General features: G+C 49.2%; 1 protein-coding gene across 3 annotated transcripts; it reads left to right on the forward strand.

Annotated features, from left to right (window-relative positions):
• The first annotated feature begins 971 nt into the window (after positions 1-971).
• LOC127331010 (uncharacterized) lies at positions 972-23369 on the forward strand. 3 transcript variants are annotated; one of them, XM_051357098.1, is made up of 12 exons: positions 983-1082; positions 1423-1651; positions 1870-2057; positions 3241-3418; positions 3531-3777; positions 3979-4223; positions 5789-5864; positions 5952-6057; positions 10373-11143; positions 14304-14401; positions 21886-22440; positions 22553-23369. In XM_051357098.1, exons 3-12 carry the CDS (start codon positions 2024-2026, stop codon positions 23276-23278), a joined length of 3036 nt encoding a protein of 1011 aa, XP_051213058.1. In that variant the 5' UTR covers positions 983-1082; positions 1423-1651; positions 1870-2023; the 3' UTR covers positions 23279-23369. The 3 variants fall into 3 exon arrangements, with proteins under 3 accessions (XP_051213059.1, XP_051213058.1, XP_051213060.1); XM_051357100.1 differs by having other exon boundaries at positions 3539-3777; XM_051357099.2 differs by lacking the exon at positions 1423-1651 and having other exon boundaries at positions 972-1082.

Here is a 23369-nt window from a genome sequence, read left to right on the forward strand (position 1 = left end):
GGAGGCGGCGGGGGAGGTTGCTGCCGCGTCTCCGGTGGTGGTCTCCGGAGATTCCTCCTCCCTCTTGCGCTTATCCCCGGCGAGCTCAGTCTGCTGCTGCTGCGGCGGCGGCGGCGGCGGCGTGGTGTCCTCCATGGCTGGCTGGGTGCAGGGTTGCGAAAAAGGTTGGCGAGGAGAGCTCCGGCTGCTTTTGATACGAGGCTTCCTTTTGGGCTTCTTTTACTGAGAAGCCTTTGGGCCACGTATTTCTCGTTTGGGCCTTTTCCAGTGAATGACATAGAACAATTTAATGGGCCGGGTAATGTAGCGCTGCTGTAGCTCTTTCGATAATCTTGAGACTTGGTCGCCTTCTCCGCCGTCTCCGGCGGCTGGCGAGCTCGCCGGCGGCGTGGAGGCAGAGGAACAGAAAACAACTCCCAGCAGTAGTGTTACGTGGTTCCTAATATGTGTTTGTTCCTTATTCTCTTTGTCCCCGCCTCCATCGTTGGCACCGATGGTAAGGTTTTATGGATTTGTTCGCTTCAGCTGGGTTTGGTGTTCGATCACAGTTCTTATCTTCACCATCTGTTGCAGAAGCACATCAAATCAATGTCGCTGAGGCCGACGACCAGCGTCAGCTCCGCCCTCCATGCCACCGTTGTTGAGGACAGGGGAGGCCAGCATTTTCAATGTACGGATGCTCCGATGCAGAGTGCCAAGGAGTCGCTGCCGTTCATGGCTGGCGCTGCCGACAGAACTGTGCTTGACCGACTTGGGCAGGTCAACGTCTACGCACAATTCACACATAAAGGCGTGTAATTTCTGATCTGCAAGTCCAACATGTACAACTTGGGCATTTCTCTTTGGATGATTTTTTATTGTACAGTCTTATTTTTCGGGTGAAATGCAGTCAACTCTCCTAAGTCTCCATAAGATAAATGAAGTCTCTGCCAAAAATAATAAACGAAGTCAAGTCCACCACCCTTATTGAAAGCTCCATGTTTGGTACTACTTATGTACTAGTAGTGTGTGCCTATAAAATCCGTGCCGAGGAATTCTCTTGGTCCTCACAGATACTATCTCGCTCAGCTTTCTTCTCCAAGGTATATATTCAAAGCCTACTTGCTTCCCTCATTGCCTGTAGGTAGATACTTTGTAGCCAGTACTAAGATTGATGAAACTACTCTGAAATCTCTCATTATATGTATTTTAATGGTTTCACCAATTCCAACTTACTATTTTTTTTCCATTTTTCTTTTATTGTGGATTAATTTATGATAAACATGATCAAAAACTTCACCCCTGAACCGGTGAGTGGACCAGAGGCGGAGCTAGAACATTTTTTGATTGGGTTCATTGCTTTGTAATAGTAGGTTCGGAGTATGAATGAGCACTAAATATGTAGTGATTATAAAGAGACTAATCAAATTTCATTGGGTTCAGGGATGATTTTCAGTAGGTTATCTCAATTGTGTGAATGTTTATCTGAATTCCAAGTTGCTACAAGATGGTTTAGTGCTGCCAAGCTGCATGCCATCTGAACTGAAGACTATCAGGCTTCTGAACAAGTTCCTGATACTGGGGTTTGCTTATCCAGAATATATCAAAAATGTCATTCTCAGTGAATATTATATGTATATTCAGGGGCGACTGCTTCTTCCGATGCCACTAGGTAGATACTTTGTAGCCATTACTAACATGGATGACAATACCACTATCTCTAATTATGTCTGCGTGTTTAGATGTTTTCATAATCATGTCTGGCTTACTATCTTTTTTTTTACTGTCTCCTCTAATTGTGGATTGGTTCATGATATACATGATCAAAGTTCCACCCCTGAACCTGCAAGTCTATTTTGGTAACATTGTTGTATCATTTTTCTTTTTCAGCGAAGTGATAATTTTCAGTAGTGTGAATGTTCTTCTGAATTCCAAGTTGGCACCAAATGGTTTATCGCTCCCAAGCTACATACTACCTGAATTGAAGAGTACAACTTCTGATCAAGTCGCTGACAGGGGTGTGCTTATCCAGGGTAGATAAGAAATGCCTTTCTCAGCGAGTAATCATGGAGCGCCTGGTAATAGACTCTCTTCAGAGAATTTTGGTAACAAAAACTCTACATTTTTATTTATTTCACTAATCTTAATGGTGATAGCGATGTGTAGTCAGAAGTGAGTGAAAAAATTGGTTTCTAAAGCAACCCATGGGAAAAACTCTGTTTGTGTGTGTGGGGGGTATCTGATATAATGGATCCACAACAAGCTAACTTACTGGCTGCCTTTTGTTTTTGAAAGAGAACTGTAAGTGGACTCCTACAGTATAAATAGGATGAAGACTTGAAAGCCAGGTAGTGGGGTTGTACATCCACTCTAGCTCCCTTCTTTACCATTTGAGCAGTAACTGCCTGTTTGGTTATCGGCTGGGGCACATACAAATGCTAAAAATAACAAACTAGTAGCAGATAAGGGAGTATGAACTTTTCTAGAGACGGAAAAACTACTACGTGCAAGTGAATTAACATATGCTTCTGTATTAAGTACTGCTAGTCTGTCCCGTTGGCCCGAATGTACTGTAACACGTGTACATATTTAGAACTAGATATAGATCAAAGACTAGTAACTAGTACATGTAACTGATATTACCTCTGTTCCGAAATGTAAGCCTTTTTAGAAAACTAAGTTAGCTTCAGTACTTGTTTATAGTAAGATGGATTATGTTTCAGCTCAAAAGAAAGGAGAAATATATATTCCATTTTATTTTAGCAAAGCGAGTTGAGATATCGAGTTTATACATGAAGAAAAATATGGCAAGATTACTTTAATTTGTAGTGTTGGAGTATCCATACTACATATTGAAGTATGGGGTATGTATGTACTTGTGACTGGAGACCAACACAATCTTTCAAAGACAATAGTAAGCAGTTTTCTGTAGTATGCTATATACTTATTAAACCGACACATTGTTACAAGTGTCCTGTCTAATTATCTTAAGCATTTTGGGTATCAGGTAGTCAAAGTTTGACTAAACCTGTATCCAACATCTCAAACTTTATGAACTGGAGGGAGCATCAAATAAGTAAAACATTAACTCTGGTGAGAGTTTTCTCTTCAAAGTTTAAATAAAGCATTTAAAATATCACTATCTTGTGAAAGTAATGGATTTCTGCAGCTTAAACATGCTTGCTAAAATCTTTGACTATGTATATTTGTACTAGATGGTTCCAACTAACATTGTATTTATTGTCTTATTCATTTATAAAGCAATGATAGGGGCACCCTTGTATAAGGTTGCTCCTGTGACAAAGATTTTAGTGGAGCCATCCAAGGCATTAAAGTCTCCTTTCTTGGTGAAACGGCAATCACTTTGTAGACCAGATGCAAAAATACTGGAGGATTTATATCATGCTACTACCAGTAATACATCACCTATATGGCAGCGGTGAGTTTGATAGGTGTTATTTTAATATCTATTGGTTTTTTTACTTCATCTGTTGGCTCATAATAGGGTTCCTTATTGCTCTTCCGTCTGGTATGGGTGTTATCTGTATAAGGGATGAAGATATTCAGAAATTAGTGAAGGTTAAAGAAAGCATGGACAGCACTTGGTTAAATTTTGTTGTTAGCAACATGAGGAGACAGGATGCTCACGATTTTAGGAATACCAAGTGTCTGGGTTGGAGGCACTATGTTGATTCAGAATGGACGGAACAATCATTCAGTGCATCTCCAGATCCCGTGGATCTAAAAAATCTATTTTATCGTGGATCAATTCTGTATAATGCTTCACAATCACATATGGTATGATCTTGTCCTCACTCTACCTAATAGAAAGCTAGGGTGAATAAATTAGTTGTGTTATAAAAATGTTCATATATATGCTAACAATCTGGTCTGTAAATTAGTCAAAGAATCAATGTTATGATAACCATTCGAGTTGTATGCATGTGAAACAGATTTATTGAAAATACAAGTTGAGCAGTGTTGTTTGTTTGTATCTAGGTATTCATCCCAGTCTTTCATGACCAACATAATCAATGGACTTTGTACGCTTTCAACATGTGTGATCAGAAGCTCAGTATTCTGGATTCTCTACAAGATAATATCGAAGATGTTACTGACCCTGCAGAGCGTCACCAGAAAACAAGATGCAATGTTTGCGATGCACTTACCATAACCATGAACTTTGCAATTGATTTCCGTAGCTGGGAGTACCAGTTTCCCAGAGTACCTAAACAACAGGACAAGTATGTGTTTTTCATGAATTATTTTCATGGTTAAAAAAAGTGTTGCTAAGCGTTCGCTTAAGTGCTGAGCGATGGCAAAACGCTTCGCTTAGGCCCTAAGCGGCTACTTAAGCGCCGACAAGGCCCATTAGCGTAATTAGGGCATAAGAGACTCATGCTTATGCTCACGATTTCTTTCCTCCTACAGAACTGGCCCAGGGAGGCACATTATCAAACCCTAGTCCGCTAATCCAATCTGAGCTATTTATCATTTCTAATCTGAGTCGTACATCTACATCTTTCATCTCTTTCTCCCACGTCTTCACTTTCACGCACACATGCACAGCAACAAAGATGGCACTACTGCCGTAGCCCCTTCTCTGCCTCCGCCGTCTCTCCTTCCTCGGAGCAACCACCACTCTCCTCTACTTCTCTGCTCCTGGATGCCCAGAATTGCTTCCCTGTTTTCTGTCTGTACGGTTCCATACAAAACGCTTAAGCTTAATTCCACCGCTCGCTTAGCACTTAGTGCTTTTTTAACCTTGATTATTTGGATGTTCTCAAACTTGTCCAATTTCCTAATTTGTATGCTGTGGAACTTCAATTTTAACTTTAGGCCCCACACATACATGTGTCTTACTTTGTCTAGCCGTCAATGTAGGATTCACTTGCCATTACATCCTGCTCTTTTCTGGACATGTAGCAATAACCATATGCCAGGCAGAAGGTGGGCTAGAGGCATAATGTTATGTAGTATTTTGGTTCTATCTGGGATTATGTTGATGTATGACAATTTTTGTTTTGTTAAACTGCTTTTGGTATAATAGGCATCAAATGAGTTTGAAGTCATGTGCTGGTTCATAGAAAACCATGCCAGTGGTATTCAACAATGAGATATCTTTATTGTTTCTTTGTTGTTGTTAAACATAGTTTTGGTTTGCCAAACAAGAAAATAACTTTTCCATAGCTACTTCTCAACAACAGCGTACCACTATTTAGCAACCACATCTGGACCATATTTTTACAGTTTGGCTTAGCATGAAACAAATGTGAGATGGACATATTATGTAAAGGTTAGCTAGTTTCTTGAGTATCATGCACCTAAATTACAGAACTATAGATAATTTTAGGGCTCTTGCAGTTAAGGCAAGGGTGGAAAGAAGCAGGCGGTTGCCTAGGTGCATGGAACTCGCATTGGCCTTAGGTGGTGAGCCTATTCAGCGAGAAAAAGATGTTCTCCACCGCTGATCTGAGCCTGCACAATCACCCATTGCACACCAAAATCAACTCTCTGAATGACATCGATTTTGAATCAGATGTAGGAATCTATATCATATTTTCTGAAGTATTGATTTTCAGCTATGTGTATGATTCTTATCAGCATGGAAATGATCTCAAGTAGCTAGAATCACCATCCTTACAACTTTTGCTCACCTATGAAGCCGAACATGAAGAAGTTCAATGATCTTTGATGGAAAACTGAGTTTGCGGACTTGTCATACTATGAACTATATATTTTCCTTTATATCTTGTGTAGTTGTGTGTAACATACTTTAGCTGACCCTATTTTCTCTCTGCACTGGTAGCTGTGATAGTGGATTTTTCGTATTCAATTTCATGCGTTTGTGGGACGGCTATCAACTTGTTCGATGGTTTCCGACTGTAAGTGGTCACCGACTCACAACCTTAATTTTTTTTTCCTTATTTTAGCCTACATATTGTAGATAACTGGATGTCATATGTTATTAGGAATCAAGGGAGCTGCGGAAGGATTTTCTAGCATATATACTCTCTTGCAAGGATAACAATGTATATCTGCTCAATGAAGTTTCTTTGAAGATTAAAGAACTTCCTGGTGAGATTTTCTGGAAGCTTTATATGTAAAATCGGCCGTAGGCCTTCCGCTCAAAAGATTTTCTGGAGGCTTGATATGTGTCTTTTTTCTCATACTGTGATAGACATACACATTGACACACACACTCTCAATACACTCACTATCATGACGCAGGTGAGTGTGCCCACTTGCGCACTCTGAATTCACTCGCAAATATAGGACAATATGATCGAGGACATACATTATTGTACCACTGTACTTGCCTGTGAATACTGCTGGACTGAACCCCAAACCCCTGGATTCAGTTCTGCGTATATATTAATGGTTGATATGCCATTCTCAGGATAAGTTATTTCTTACCTAGGTGGCAGGTGAAATATTTGTGCTAAATCAAGTAGTATCTTTACCAAGGAGAAGCGTTTTTTTTTTTTTGAGAATTAGAGCTATACGCGGACGCCAGCCAGCTCGGAGTCTACCGTCCCATAAGCCTAATACATTTGGTAGCTAAAATCTTCGCCAACGTACTCTCCTTACGCCTGGCGCCCAAACTCGACGATCTAGTCAGCCACAATCAATCGCGGGCCGCAGCCTCTACGACTACTTTGTCCTAGTGAAGCAATCTGCACAGATCCTGCACCAGCTGGGAGCCCCGAGAGTCTTGCTCAAGATCGACCTTTCCCGAGCTTTCGACAACATATTGTGGCCATTCCTCTTTGAGGTTCTGCGCCAATATGGCTTCAGTGACAGGTTCTTGGAATGGTTGGCCATCCTGCTCTCGTCGGCAAGTACACGCACACTCATCAATGGCGAGCCAGGACCACCAATCTGGCATTGACGAGGCCTACAGTAGGGCAACCCACTATCCTCACAGTTTTGTGCTCGCTGTGGACGTGCTTAGCCGGCTGATCAGAAGAGCCACGGAAATGGGCATCCAGCAGCAGCTCCACCCCAGGCTCTCAATTCCGGTGATATCCCTGTTAAGCTTCATGCACTAGCCAACACAGCCAAAAGTCACTTTAACACCCCCTCTCATGTGTTACGGGAAAGACAAGTCAACACGTGTTGTGACTCAGAGGTATCGCTCAAGAGGCCAATACGTCAACACCGAGGGGGTAACAACAATTTTAGGATAAATTGTGAAAGCCAGGAATCGAACTCGCGACCTTAGGTTCTGGTACCATGTTAAGCTTCATGCACTAGCCAACACAACCAAACGTTCAACCTGATGGAAAGGGCTAGTGCAATCCACTTATACACTTCAACAATCCCTATATGCTGATGACATCATGCTATTCTGCCACCCAAGTACAGACGGCGTCGCAGCGGTGAAGAGCATCTTGCAGCTTTTTGGCGTCGCATCATCCTTCGGGTAAACTTCACGAAGAGTTCTGCAACTCTAGTTCATTGCGACCTGGAAGAGACCATGCCCATCAACGCACAGCTTGGATGCCCAATTGTGGAGTTCCCCATCAGATACTTGGGCATCCCGCTCACTGTATGGCTGCACAGCTGCAGCCGGTTGTCGACAGCCGGTTGTCGACAGCATCTCCGATGATCAAGCTGGTCAAATCTATGCTGGGAGCAATCCCCGTGCACCAGCTGCTGGTATACACACCGCCAAAGAAATGTCTGAAGCAAATCGAGAAGATCCAAAGGGGATTCTTATGGGCAGCTCGTGCTGATGCCAATGGAGGCCACTGCCACATGAACTGGCGTCGTGGTTGCCGTCCCATCTCACATGGAGGCCTTGGCGTCGATGACCTGGAACGTCAAGGGCTTGCCCTTCGTTGGAGGTGGCTCTGGCTCTCTAGCACCGATGCCACCCGAGCTTGGAGTGGGCTGGACTTGCAGTTCTTTGTTCATGAACGCGACCTGTTCCGCGCCTCAACCACCATGATCATCGGAGACGGCACGAAGGCTCTGTTCTGGGATTATTCATGGATCGAGGGCCGGTCTGTGCATGAGATTGTACCACAGCTCTATGCCTGCATCCCCAAGAGGCGGCGCAAAATCAGAACAGTTTCTGGTGGCCTACATGGCAACAGCTGGGCATGTGACATTCATGGGGTTTTAGGCATACATGAGATAGGACAGCTGCAGCTTTGGCAACTGGTACATGAAGCCCACCTTCGGGAGGAGCCAGATCGCCTGCAATTGAGATGGACAGCTGACGTCACATACAAGGCCAAGTCTTGCTACCTCTCCACCTTCCATGGATCCATGACCTGCTTCTCTTGGAAGCTCATCTGGAAATGTGGGCGCCGCAGCAGGTAAAATTCTTCCATTGGCTTGCAAGTCAAGACAGATGCTGGACCGCCGACCGCTTTGCACGGCGAGGCTTGCAACATCACCCACGCTGCCCACTTTGTGACCAGGAGCCTGAGACCATGCGACACCTACTACTGGAGTGTTCATTCTTTCGGGAAACCTGGCACGAGGTCCTGGTCTGGCTCAGGATGCCGACGAGAGCGCCAAACCAGGAGGCCTCGTTGATGGCCTGGTGGCAGCAGGCAAAGTTGGACATGCAAGGGCCATCCGCTGCCCTGCTCATGCCATGGATGATCTGGAAGAAGCGGAATGAATGCATCTTCGAGGCCAGGATCAAAGACGAAGCCGCCCTTTGGCAAGATCTGGGCGCCAAAGGGCTACGAGTAATCTTACCAACGAACTGGGATGTCCACTAATTAACCCACAATTCTGATGTACCATGCCTCCTAGGAGGATTGTAAACTCTTATCTATTCAACAGAATGAAACGCAAAAGTCTTTTGCGTTTTCACGAAAAAAAAACAGCGGCAGGAGCTACTCCAAACCACGAATTACATATTTTATTCTCGCAACCTAACTTTGCTAAAACATGTGCAACTTCATTCGCTGATCTCCGCACTGCATGCACCAAAGAATCGCCAAAGCCCCTTAGTAGGTTTTTCATTTCCACGACCAATGGCCCATGAAAGGGCCTGTCCTGATCAACCTTCTGAACCTTAGCTGCCACTCCGACACTGTCCGTCTCCAGCACCAATCTCTGAACCTCTACCTCCTGCACTAACCTGAGACCCCTTCGACAAGCTAGAAGCTCTGCCCCTTACGCATCACCAACATGGGGAAAAAACTGGCGTGCTTCGCACTGGAAGTCGCCATGATGGTCTCTGATGATCACACAGCCCCCTCCATTATCATCTGCAGTTCTAAATGCCCCGTCAACGTTTACCTTGATCAAGTCCTCCGCTGGTGGTTGCCAGTGCTCCACCGGTTTTGCAGCTGGGACTGTAGCAGGTTTCTGCAGGTTACACCATTATTCAACAGCAAAAATTGTTCTAAATGCCCCTGGGTGCACCTGCATCTGATGGATGGTAAAATGAAAAACAAATTGAAAGATTTACTATGTAAACATTGAGTCTCTAGCATTTTTGTAAAGTTGCGTGAACAAAGAAACATTTCTATGTCCTACGAAAAGTAAAAAATAATGCTGTAGAAATACAAAACTTATTTTTTTTACGGGTGTCAAACCAATGTTTTACATGAAAATTTTCAAATACACTATGGACTTGAGTATTTCCATATGTATTTTAAAAAAAGAAAGAAACTGAAACTGGGAAATAGTTTGTTTTTTTGTCAGGAGCAAGGTGCTCCTGGCTGCAGCATGGAATGGCCTTATTGCCCCCCTTGTCATATTGTCAGCAAGTGCCATTCGATAAAAGCTCTAAATTTGGGGTGACATTCAAATAAAAAGGGGGATCTCAATGGTGGTAGCAATAACTAGTCCCAAGTTTCCCTAGTGGTTGTCACAAACACATGACAAGTGTTGAAGTGTAAGTGCATTGCCCACCTTTCTCCATCAGTTTAAGCTTTTGGCTCCCAAGTGAACCTACACTCAGGATGAACAGTAAAATGTGTAAAGAATAAAATGTCAAAACATTCCTATAAAATATTATGCATGTGCATATTTGAGCCTTTATCATGCAAATTTTCATGTCGAAAGAAGCAATTCCATGTTCTGGACAAAAGCACATTTTAATTTTCTTAAAAGGTAAAAAACTCTCCTTTTTTAATTATGATGTAATAAATATCTTTTTGCGTGAACTTACAAGACTCCAACGTTGACATCTGTGATATTTTTAAAAACTTGATAACTCAATTGGTTTTTACTCGGGAGCAGGTGTTCCTGGGTGCAACTTTAAATTGCTGGTTATCATGGTGCATATGTTTGTATTTCATACTTCTATGTATGCTTTCTCTGCCATTTACTATTTTCTCAAGTGAACGAGTTGTCTTTAATCCCATCCGTCGATTATTATATCGATTGACTGAACTGTGTATGTGACTCTTTTTCTCAGGAGAGATGATGGATTGCATATTGCAAGAGGTTGGGAGGGATGATGCTAGACTTAGTACTGGAAATCAGGGAGAGCATGGCGGTGTTGGTCCATCAAATAATGCACCATCTGATCATGCAATTAACATTGTCGCAGAGCCAGAGGTATCTACAGAAAACTCCATAACGCTAGATAATGCTCATTCGAGTTCCAGTAGAGAAGCGTCTGCAGTGTCGAGTGCTCCTGATCCTACATTAGCATCCTCCGATTTTCTCAGTACATGGCAGCGAGTCACCTCTGATGGGGACGGGTTGCTCCATATTGCTGCAAGGTTTGAAAATTATAAACTAGTGAATGACATCTTGTTGAACCATAAAGACCTAGCAAAGGTGCTCTTGTTAGCAGTGAATAACAGAGGAGAGACACCACTCCACTGTGCGGCTGCTGGAGGGAGTGAGAAAATGGTGACACTTTTTTTGGGGTATGAGTCTGAAAGGGATACAGATGAAGTTATTGCCAAGCTTATGAGGGCCCAAAATCTCAAAGGAGAGACATGCTTACACGAGGCAGTGCGCCATGGAAATGAAGACATTGTAAACATACTGATTTTAAAGGCCCCCCTAGTGGTGCAGATGGTGGACAATGAGAGTGTATCTCCACTATATTTGGCTACCACTTTACGAAGGACTAAGATCGTTTCTATCCTCACAGAAAGGCCATACAATGCGGCATCCTGTGCAGGCCCTGCAGGAAAAACAGCATTGCACGCTGCCGTGGTTCTCCTAGACAAAGGTATGCATGTTAATTATTGGCAATTTTACTTCCCTCCACTTTTTTCTAGTGCATTCAGTAGTGTTGTTTTCTTTTTAGTTTGCCTCGTCTCATTAATTACGAAGAAAGTTGTCCAGTTAATTGGAGAAAATATAGATGAAAACCAGAACTACAACAAGCAAATCACCCTTATCAACAAGGGATGACAGCAAATGCAAACACAAGCTCGACAATTTCCTTCTGGCATTACTCCTGTCGACAGCGTCCATAGGCGTCAGCATTGTCACCCATTGGTGCGGTGACCCTCTGACTCTGACTGCGGAGATTGTGGAAAACAGCCAACATGCAGAACAACATAGCATCCGTTTAGGCTGTCAACGAGGCATGCTTGAGCAAATAGAGCTAGGCTCGGCTCGAGCTGGACTTGCACTACTAGCCAATGGGAGAGCTCGAGCTCGGCTCACGAGCTTAGGGACATGCTTGGGTTCGACTCGTCGAATGTTTACGAGCTCATAAAAGCTCGGTAGTTATTAATCAGTATAATATTAATAATTTATTTATCCAGCGCCTGATCGGCAGTACAAGAAGCCAAAATTCTGTTGTCGTGAACAGCCCTGATGAGCCCTCTTTTATAGCAGTAGTTTCAGCTATTTTCTCCATCTGCCGTCGAGGTGGGACTAAAGCAGTGCACGCCATGTTTTGCTGCAGAGCACATATACTAGTGATGGGCCAATGGGCTGTACCAGGCTGCCTAATATTTCGTTGTCTCAAGACATGGGCTCGTTTTTTTGTTTGTGAGAAGAGAATGGGTATGTGAGTTGCCAGTGTTATGTTAGTTGGACTGCGAGAAAGGAAGAATGACAATGGCATAATATTAGGAAAATGATTAGATTCCCCCGGGGGATCGCAGCGTCCGAACCCCCGCCTTGCGTGCGTGCCGCGTGTCCATGTTGTAGGTCCCACCAAAACTAGCCTTTCTTCCTCCTCCACTCATTTTCCCGTGAGTCCTTATTTTCCTCTCCCCAACTCATCTCTGCCTACAACCACCTCGCCGGAGATTCTGTCGTCGATGCCGGCTGCCGCCGCACTTCGTGACCCACGGCAACGCTGCTGCGGGTGCTACCGACGTCGGGGCCGGCCGCCGCTGCGCGGCGAGGCGGGCGAAACCACACCGCCATGGGCATCCTTGATGGGAGATCGGGCGCCGGAGATCCTGTCGCCGCTGGCCGGCTGCCTCCGCGCTTCGTGGCTCACGACGACGCTGCTGCGGGTGCCCACTCCCGTGCTGCTCCTCCACCGACACGCCCAACCCACGAGCTTCTCCTCTGCCGGCGCGCCCCATCGCCGAGTTGGTCCTTCACCGGCGCTTCCGTCCGGGAGCTGCTCCACCCGTCAGCGCGGCCCGCTCCTGAGAAGGTCCTCCGCAAGCGCGACCGTGTGGAAGTTGCTCTCGGGCACGGCCCTGCCCCTGCATCAACGGCCGAAGTGGAGGCTCCTCCCCGGCCAGCGCTCATGCTCACATCCACCGCCTCGCTAGTGCTGTGTTTTGCGACCGCCGTGGTTGAGGGTGTCCTGATTTGGGAACTTTGCTCCACTAGCTACATAGCTATATATTTCTTTTTGCTTTTTGCTGCCTCGAAGTCTTTGCGAAGCCGCGATGCTAGAATAGTGTATTTTTCCGCTACAATTGTTATAATATTTTGCTACTTTTAGTATATATTCTGCTTCTAAGTATTTTTCGGTGCCTTATTGGGCGAAGTCTGTTTTGATACAATAGCAATGACCTTGCCATAGACATTTAAAAAATGCTGTGATGCTACTTTTTTTGCTATAATTATTTTGTTTTTTTGCTACTTCAGTATAGGAATTTTGCTACAAGATCTCCGGCGAGATCTTCGTCAATTTTTTCGATGATGTTGGGTTTTGCTACATTAGCATTTTTTTGCTACAATAGTATTTTTTTTGCTACGAGGTCTCCGGCGAGGTCTCCGGCGAGCTAGCCTTTTTATTTGATTCCTTGACTGAACCGTTTTTTGCTACAATGTAGCAAAAGCGGGTTATTTTTTTGCTGCCGGGAGGTGATTTTTTGCTACATTTGGTAAAACCAGATCTGGCCGTCCAAGATAGTCGATCCGACGGCTGGCGACCCGGGGGCTGGGAAATCAGATCCCCCGGGGGACGCCCAGCAGTTTCCATAATATTACGCAAATAAATATCGGCCACCTAGTAAATTTGTTCGTAACGGGCTTTTACCTGATCTAAGAAAAACTAACAAGCTTTGACGAAATGTTCGAGCTCATCCAGCTCGCGAGCCTGAGATAGGGTTTGAGCTCGGCTTGTCTAGCCCTTGAGCCGAACTCGAGTCGAGCCAATAGAGAATCAAACTCTCTAACAGTTTGTCGAGCTCAAATATTTTTGACAGCCCTACATCCGTTCTAAGCCTATGCAACCAAAACCTCCACAACCGCTTGCATCTGTAGCACTTTCCAAACAAAACGATGTCCATAACGCATGCAACCTGCAGCTCTGACCTCGAAACCTTAGGACATGCCGCCGCAAGCCTCTGAAGAATAGCCGATGGATGTCGCTCACCAATAATGAAGGTGGAAGTGGAATTACGTCCCCGGTGCCCTAGGAGATCAGACTTCACAGCAACTTGCTTCTCCAAAGCACATAAAAAATTGCCTGCCACGCCAAGCTCAGAACCATGGCTAGTGCAGATCCACACATTCAAAGTAATAAAACATCCTTTATCGAAAAAAAGTGCAGATCCACACCGACGTCAAAGCCGACCAACACGAAGCGTCACCACTCTTGCGGAAACCTGCGGAGGCTGCCTAGCCAAGCAAAAGGCAGCCCATGGCCTGTAGCCACGCCTGCGGTAAATGCGCAGCCGGGATCAACAATTTCCTGCTTGTGGCCTCGTTGCAGAGGTCATGGCTTTTTGTTTTTTTTTGTTCAAAATTTTCAAGTTTAAAAAACTCAGGATGGACTGTTCATGTTCATGGACATAGGTTTATATTAAACTTTCACCACATCACCGATCAATAAAGTTGAGAGAATTGTATGGACCCCAATATTTGTAAAAGGTTTTCTCTGCTTTTCTTATTTGCAATTTAAAATTCGATGACCGAATTCTAATCAACCAAAAGATGCTTAATCTTGTTAATGATAATTGCAGGGCTGATTAAGACTCTCTTGGATTGGAATGCAAGTCTTACATCACAGAGAGATGAATCTGGGAGCACCCCTCTGCATTTTTTGGCATCACTCTACTTGAAACGTAGGGAAAGGAGAGTGGTGTGTGAAACAATAATGGGTGTACGGACAGGGGTAGGCGTTTTGAATGGCGATGGCGGGGCGACGGCGGCCCGCTCGCCCCCGCCGGCGACCAGGGCCGGGTCTTTCTGCTCTGTTCCGTCCCCCGGCGAGGGCATGGGGCGGAGCTTTGGCCGCTTCTGGGTGCTGTCGGAGGTCGGCGATGAGGACGATGGGGTTGGCCAGATCCTCGAGGACTTGGAGGTGGGATCTGGGGACTCCTCCTCGTCGGAGGGGCGTCGGGGGACGACGACCCCGGTCACCTTAGCTGGTTTTATCCAGCGGGCGGAGGAGCTCGGGGGCTCCCTCCGCCACCGTCGACGGCGGGCCTTTGCGCCCGGCGGCAAGGGTTCGCGTTTCGCGTCGGTCCAGGGCTCCAGATTCGGTAGACTGGGCGACGTCTCCTGGCGGCGGGGCCGTAGGTTCTTGCGGCCGCTGTCTTCTCCGTCGAGCTCCGCGGCGATCTTGGGGACGATCGGCGAGGCGGGCGGATGTTGCGGCGGCGGCGGGCGCCGTCGGGGGACGCGCCGGTGGTGCGGGTGGTGAACGCGCGAGGGACGGTGCCCCGCGCCCGTCTGGTGGGCTGGACGTGGGCCGGCTGCTTTGGGAGGCCGTCTTTGGGCTCGGAAGACTTTCTGCTCGCCGGGATCGTACGTGGGCCGTGGGCCGTCGACGGCCTCTGGGCCTCTTCGCTCTCTTGCCCTACGGGCCCGGAAGGGGCTTCCATCGGGCTTAAACGCGGGTGTGGATGCCAAAGGGCGTTTCGATCCGAGTTTAGGGTTTCTAGCCAGAGGAGAAGAGGTGCGGCGGCGCTTCTCTCGACAATCCAAGTTCGTCATCCGCCCATCTAATCCACCTGCACTTCTCCGTTCCTTTGCGGAGGTGACGGCGATGGGCGAGGACGGCCGCAACAAACGCCGGCTCGACGCCGAGGGTGGTGAGGCGGCGTCGGGAGGGGGTGGCGGCGGATTTGGTGGCGGAAGCGATCGCGGGGAAGGTGGGAGCTCCGGCGGTGGCGGGAGCTACGGGAAGGAGCAGAGCGGCGGGCGTTGGGGCGCGGAGCAGCGGCAAGGTCACGGCCATGGCAGAGGCGGGGCCGAAGGGTCGGCGGCGGGGAAGGCGGCGGCGGCCCCTTTCGCCGGGGAGAGCGGCAACAACTTCGGCCCCTACCGCCGGGAGGGTGGCAACGGCGGCGGCGGCTCCTTCCGTCGGGGAAGGGCAGCGGCGGCGGTGGTGGCCTTCCGGCGAGAGGGCGGCGGTGGTGGCCCCTTCCGCCGGGGAGGGCGGCGGCGGCGGTGGCTCTTACCGTCGGGAGGGCTTCGGTGGCGGCGGCGGTGGTGCCTATCGGCGAGATGGCGGAGGCGGTGGCTCGGGTCGATCCGGGCGGATGGCTCGGGCGGCTCGGGTGGCTACTTCCGGGGAGGAAGCGGCCATTCGGCGCAGCGCTTCGATGGCCGGGGTTTCGGTTTCGGTGGCGGAGGCGGTGGAGGCTCTCGGCGGCGGGAGGGCTGGGTCCGGCCCCGGCACAGTGGCAAGCTCAGCGGCGACGTGAGGAGAGGGCGCGGCGACGTCCGACGGACGACGGCGGGAGCCAAGAATCTGCCGAGCAGGGGCCGGCAGCTGGGAAGGTTGGCACTAGCAAGCTCAAGGGGAAGGCAGGGACGGCCTTACCGGCGGGAGCCGCGTCGGGTCCGAATGTTTCAAATGTGGGCGCCGGGGCACTTTCAATCTACGTGCACATTCGAGCCAATTTGCGTGATGCGTGGCGGGGAGGGGCATGCGTCGGCGAACCGCACGTCCGCGGCAAGTTCCTACGCTTGCGGACCATGGGGCATGCCATTGCCGGGGCTGGTTTCTTTGCGATTGAGGTGGATCCGATCAAGGGGAAGAGCAATGGGGAGACTTTCTCCGCAGTCATCAAGTTCAAGGGCACCCCTCTCTCGCCGGTTCAGCTCTCGGATGAGCTCAAGGACTTGGTGGACGAGTTGTGGGACTGGCAGGTCTGCCGCCTCTCGGAGACGGAGTTCTCCGTGTGCTTCCGTCTCAGGCCACGCCGTATGGGAACGAGGCATGGCAAGCTGTTCCTACCTATCAACAAGGTGGAGGTGGCCATAAGGGAGGCTTTCCTTAGCCCCAAACCATCGCCGAGCCTGCCATCCGTTTGGGTACACTGTCCGGCGTTCGGAGGACTTGATGGAGGTGGACCGTACGATGGCGGCGATGGTGCCGATCGGCCGCCCCTTGGAGGTGGACGAGCTGTCACTCCGCAAGTTCCGCACGGAGCCCATCCGCATGCGGTTCCGGTGCGAGTTCCCGAGAGAGGGTCAAGGGCAGCTGTGCGGCTCGTGGTGAATGGGGAAGGCTACGACATCTCGGTGCGGGCTGAGCTGGGCGGTCGGAGTGGAGGCAACTCTTCGGGGCCGGCCCCGCTCCGTCGCCACCGGGGACGATGACCAAGACGATGAGGACTATGACGACCTCTCTCTCCCTCCGAGGAAGAATGGAATGATCTTGGGAAGAAGGATACGGAGAAGAGGAACAAGGCGGTGGCGAGAGAAGTCGCAGGATGCTTCCAAGGGAAAGGAGCACGCGCAGAAGTGCGCGGAGGTGGGCAGTGGTCTTTGGGGGTACCACGGCGCTCCTCCGGCCCGGGAGGGACGGAGTCACGCCTCGGGTTCCTTGATGAGTATGGGTCGAACTTGGGGACCGGCGATGTCTTGGCGTCCTTCCGCCGGCCTCGCTCGCTCTTGGTGCCCGCTGCGTCCCCCCCGGCCTGCGGAGGCTGTCGACGGACTCCCAAGTCTCGGACCCGGCTCCGGAAGGAAGTGTGGACATGGGGCTGGACCTGGGCCGGCTGCGGCCCGGTGGGGGAGCCGGGGCAGCTCTCGGGTGACGGTGTTGGCGACGATGACTTGTCCGTGGGTGCGGGTGGCGGTGACGGGGAGCTGCCGGCCTCGCCGAACCACATGGTCTGTCGCCACTGTCGGCGGCGTGGTGCCGGCGGGGGCAGCGGAGTCGGAGAAGGCGATGGGGAAGGCTGGCGGCGACGTACTCCAGGGCGCTCAAGAAGAAGAAGGACAACCCGCTGTCCGTGAGGAAGAGCTCAAGACACTCCAAGGCGGCGGCCAACCTTTCGGTGCTCGAGAAGGCCAAGAAGCTCGCCGCCGACAAGAACCTGGACTCAGGTACGCCTCCTCCCACCTCTCTGGTCTCTCTCCCCAATGATAAGCTTGCTCATGTCTTAGTGGATAGCTGCATTATTTTCAACCCGAGCCGGGGCTCGCCGAGTGAGATTTTGGACTTGGTGCGAGCTAGGGAGCTGGCCCAGGCCTCTATTGCGGAAGAGTTTGCTCTTAAGAGGGAGAAGGAAGTACAGCTTGCGGCTGCCAGGGGAGGCAGCGGCGCAAGAGGCGCCATTGTTGGTTGAGGATCTGGGCTGGGGAGCCCGTGCGGAGTAGCTCCGGTGTTCGAAGCAAGCCCAAGCATGCGGCGCGAAGCGGCCAATGCTGTCGACCCGAAAGGGACGGGGGAAACGGGCAGGTTTGCAATGAAAGGCCTCATATATAACATCCGCGGTTTTGGGGCTAGCGGCCGCCGGACCCAAATGTTAGATTATCTGCGATCTGAAAAGGTAGATGTCGTGGGTCTCCAAGAGACTATTCGTCAGGATTTCTCGGCTTCTGAGCTCAGGAGGCTAGAAGTCGGCGGCCAATTCAACTGGAATTGGTTGCCAGCGATAGGACACTCGGGAGGCCTATTGCTGGGTTTCCGGGATGAGACTTTTGAGGTTGGGGTTTGGAGGAAGGGCACCTTCTACCTTAGTGCCCATCTTCTTCAAAGAAGAACCAATCAGAAGTGGTGGTTTATGCTGGTCTATGGACCTGCAGATCATCGGCGTCTTGAGGAGTTTCTGAATGAGCTGGTTAGGGAGGTCAGCTCGTATCAGGACCCGGTGGTGTTGGGTGGGGATTTCAATTTGATCCGGCGGGCCGGGGATAAGAATAATGCCAATATCAATTGGCCTCGGGTTCATAGGTTTAATGACGCGATAGCCAACCTGTCTCTAAGGGAGGTGGCAAGGGCTGGGGCGCGCTATACTTGGACTAACAAACAGTTGTCTCCGGTGAGATGTGTGTTGGATAGAGTTTTTGTGTCCCCGGCACAGGAGGCCTGGTTCCCGCTCTGCTCACTCACCGCGATCACTCGGATTGGCTCGGATCACACTCATTGCTACTTAAGAGCGGAGAGGATGAGCGGTGTCGACCCTCCAGGTTCATCTTTCAAACTTGGTGGTTCGGTGTTCCGGGTTTTTGGACCTAGTTCGGGGAAACTAGGCTCTTTCTGTCGGACTTTGGGCCGCATAGGGGTTCGATTGAACTCTGGATGTGTGTGGCCAGACTGACGCGTCAATTCCTCAAGGGATGGGGAACGAACCTAGGGAAGGAAAAGAGAGACCGCAAAGCTGGGCTGCTGGCTCAGGTTGCGGCGCTCGATGTTGTCGCGGACTCATCAGGTTTAGATGAGGAAGGATGGGCCTTTCGCTACCATCTTGAAGATCGGGTGGTTTCTTTGGACTCTTTAGAGGAAGAGTATGCGCGGCAATGCGATCGCGTGCGGTGGCTCCTTAAAGGGGACGCTTGCACGGCCTATTTCCACGCGATTGCCAACGGGCGTCGGCGGAAATGTGGGATTCCTCGTGCTGATTTCGGACCGGGGGAACTTACGGATCAGACGGCTATTATGGGACATGTCTACGACTTCTACCGCCAACCGATGGGGTCGGTGGTGAAGCTAGGGCCTTCACCCTAGCGCAAAATTTGTGGCCGGATGACAAACGTATTTCCGACGAGGAGAACTATGACCTAGAAAGGTCGTTTACGCTCGAGGAGCTTGATGGGATTCTTCATGACATGAAAGTGGACTCGGCACCGGGGCCGGACGGCCTGCCAGTTGCGTTTTTTCAAAGGTTTTGGGGAACCTTGAGACCCCTTGTTTTTCAGATTCTTAACGATTTCGCCCTAGGGAGGGTGGATATTTCTCGGCTGAATTTCGGGATCCTTACTTTGATTCCTAAAGTTAAAGGTGCAGATTCTATCAAGCAGTACCGTCCTATTGCTCTTATCAATGTGATTTTTAAATTTGTGTCGAAGGCGTACACGACTCGTCTTGCACCGTTAGCTCATAGAACGATAGATCGCTCCCAAACGGCTTTTATTAAAGGTAGGGCCCTTCACGAGGGCGTGTTGGCCTTACATGAGATTGCACATGAGCTCCGTGCTAAAAGGCTAGGGGGCCTCTTTCTCAAACTGGATTTTGAAAAGGCCTATGATCGGGTCGACTGGGATTTTCTGCGTGAAGTCCTTCTTCGGAAAGGCTTTTCGTCCACTATGGTTCATCGCCTTATGCAATTGGTCTCGGGTGGCCAAACGGCGGTAAATGTTAACGGGAGATCGGCCCCTTCTTCCGGAACGCGAGGGGGTCAGACAGGGAGACCCGTTGTCTCCCATTCTCTTTGACTTCATGGTCGACGCCTTGGCGGCCATGCTGGCAAGAGCTAAGGAGGCTGGGCATATCCGGGGTTTAGTGAGCCACCTGATTCCAGGGGGAGTCACTCACTTGCAGTATGCGGATGATACTATGGTGATGATCGAGCCGACAGACGAAGGGATTGCCAACCTGAAGCTCGTTCTACTTAGCTTCGAGCTGATGTCCGGTCTGAAGCTTAATCTAGCCAAAAGTGAGGTTGTGGTGGTTGGGACCACCTCCTTGGAGCAGAGCGGGTAGCTCGGCTCCTTAACGCGGTTGGGAAAATTCCCATTAAGTACCCGGGTCTGCCTCGAGTGATAAGACGCTTCGAGCCTCGGACCGGGAGTTTCTTACAACCAAAGTTGCCAAACGGGTCGACCCATGGCAGGGGACCTTTTTGGCTTCAGCAGGCGCTTGGAGTTGACTAACTCCGCCCGTCGAGTCTACCGCTGTTTGCTATGAGCTTGTTTATGCTCTTCGATTCAACGCATGCGGTTTTCGACAAGGTCCGCTCCCGCTTCTTTTGGGAAGGAGTGGGAGAGAAACGTAAGTACCACATGGTTGACTGGGCAACGGTATGTCGTCCTAAGGCTGTTGGGGTGCAGGGATCCTCAATACTGTGCATATGAACATCGCTCTTATGCTTAGATGGGTGTGGAAGCTTTATCATAATGCCGAAGGTCTCTCGGGCGGACTTGATTAGGGCGAAATACCTCCGGGACCATGATCTCTTCTCACCTCTAGTACCGACTAAGGGATCGCAATTACGGAACTCTATCCAGAAAGTCAAATGGTACTTCAAGCTTGGTGCGGCTACGGTGTCCGTAATGGGAGACGGACTTTCTTTTGGCTGGATTGGTGGTGGGCACCTCTCCCCGAGGGATAGATACCCGGTGCTTTTCAGCTGCTTTGTGATTCTCCTTTTATTACATTATCCGGGGCCAGGGATGGTTTGGGGTGGCGCTTGAGGTTTCGCCGACCCTTTTCTCTAGCAGAGGCGGTTGAATGGGAGAACCTGACTAGGGAGCTGGACTTTACTCAGGCAAGTGAAGGGGACGATTTGATATCTTGGCACTTGGAACCATCAGCGGAGTTCTCCACCAAGTCCATCTACTGTAGGCTGTCGCAGGGAGCTGCAGTCACACATTTTAGGGAAGTCTGGAGGACGAGGGTGCCTCCCAGGATTAGAGTGTTCCTGTGGCAGCTCCTCTGGGGCAAACTACCGTGCTCGCTGCAGGTGGCCAAACGGAGAGGTCCGTCCAATGGGCTTTGCTCCTTATGTGGCGAGCCTGAGGACTGTGATCATATTGTTTTCAAGTGTTCCTTGGCGCGTTTTCTGTGGGCGGGAGTTAGGGAACTCCTGCATTGCTCGTGGAACCCTGCCGGGGTAGGGGATTTCCTTGCTATATCGCATGGCTTATCCGGGGCGTATAGGAGGATCGTTTGGTTTTCCTTCGCGGCGTTAGCTTGGACGTTATGGAATATTCGTAATAAGCTTACTATGGAGGGTGTTCTTATTGGCAAACCGGCTGATGCCTTGTACAAAATGATCATTTACATGCAGCAATGGCGGATGCTGGTGAAGTGGAAGGATAGAGGGCTGCTGGACGCGGCGATGGAGACCCTGCGGAGGCTTCATGCGGAGTTGGCGGCGCCGGCGGTGATATGACATCGCCATGTACCTGGGCAGAGTGTGTGTGTTCGTGTGCTCTCTGGATATGTTATGTTGTACTCTATCCTGTGGTGTGTGGCTCGGTCTGGGGACCTGGTAGGCTTTGTGTCGTGGTTGAGCGGGTACTCGCTGTTCTGGTCGATGGTGTGGTTTTGGGAGCGGTGGCTCAGTGTGTTGCATAACTCATAACTCTGTATGTGTCGTTGCTTTATTAATTTAAAGCAGGGCTAAGGCCTTAAGTTTAAAAAAACGTAGGGAAAATAACATTTTGGAATTCTTCTGCATGTTTCTGGGTAAAGACCCACTTTTTTTGGCAGACTCAGGTATCGTAGAACTTATTATGGATAAAGACCCACTTTCTCCCCTGTACGCGGACTCTACAGGATCACTCCCCATACACATCGCTGCTGCACATGGTAGACTCCTTACAGTAATAAAGTTGCTTAAAGAGTGTCCGTACTGCGACTCATCACGCAATGCTTCCGGCCAGACATTTCTTCATGTTGCAGTCGAGAAGAAAAAGCCTGAGATAGTACGTTATGTTTGTAAACAAAAGAAAATTAAAAGAATTCTAAACGCGATGGATCAAAATGGGAATACAGCCCTTCATCTGGCCGTACTTAATGCAAGTGAGGATGTGGTAAATAATTCTCATGAGGCTGCCGTAAATAATGCAAGTGAGAAAATTTTCTGCACTTTAATGCGGAACAGTGATGTTGACCTCAATTTTGCTAACAAGGAGGGGCACACACCTCTTGATCTGGCATTCTTGAGCCTTCACCCAAAAGTGATCTCCATGAAGGTATGTTATTATCACTAGGCTGTTTGGCTGGTCGCTAGTATACTGAAGTAGAGTAGTATTCATTAATACTGGCCCTCTCTTTTTTCTTTAACCTGTACACACATTTGACCAGGGGCTTCGGGAATGGATATTTTTTGACTTGTTACACGGAAAAGGTGATTTTGGTGTCTGTAGTTGGGACCGCCTGGCTGGAAATGTCGTTGAACCAGACTGGGAGAAGGAATCGGAAAGAGTGGGAAAGTCAGCGTCTATGCTGGCCGTGTGCGCCGTACTTATTCTGAATGCAGCACTCTTGGCGCCCTTCAACGTGCTCAAGCAGATGGACACAAGCACGACCTTTAATGTGTTTGCTTTCCAGACATTTGTGGTTTCCGACTCCATCGCGTTTGTTTGCTCTGTAGCGGCCACGTTTTTCTGTGCGCGTGCTGGTTTTGCCATGTCAAATGGGTGGGCGCGCCTGAAAAACCTGATTACTGGGACATTTGCCCTTGGTATTGCAGCCCTGGCGTTGATCATCACTGTGGCTCTAGCACTCTTCCTTGTGTTACCTGGGGGTACTGGGTTTACGCCCATTATTATTGCAGGCGCGGTTTTTTTTCTCCACATGTTCTTGAGCTTCGTGGGATCCTGGATGAAATCCACCTATGGTCATCTGAGAGCTATATGGGCCCGAGCTGGTACTCTACGACTGATCTGCATCCTGCTGTTTCAGCGCAGTGCTATACTGCCAGTGTGGGTAGTTCCTTCGGGATCGACTAGTTTGATATGGTCAGTAGCATTTGTTGTCGCTACATTTGGCATAACAATCTCGGTTAACAAATTTGGTGGTGGGCCGTAATTATGTGTTAAGATTTCCCCCTCATTGTTGGTATAATCTCTTTCCCAGTCAACTTATCAATAATGAATACTGAAACGTTGGTACATCTTGA

Source organism: Lolium perenne, chromosome 2, assembly GCF_019359855.2.
Source record: "Lolium perenne isolate Kyuss_39 chromosome 2, Kyuss_2.0, whole genome shotgun sequence".
Taxonomy (NCBI): Eukaryota; Viridiplantae; Streptophyta; class Magnoliopsida; order Poales; family Poaceae; genus Lolium; species Lolium perenne.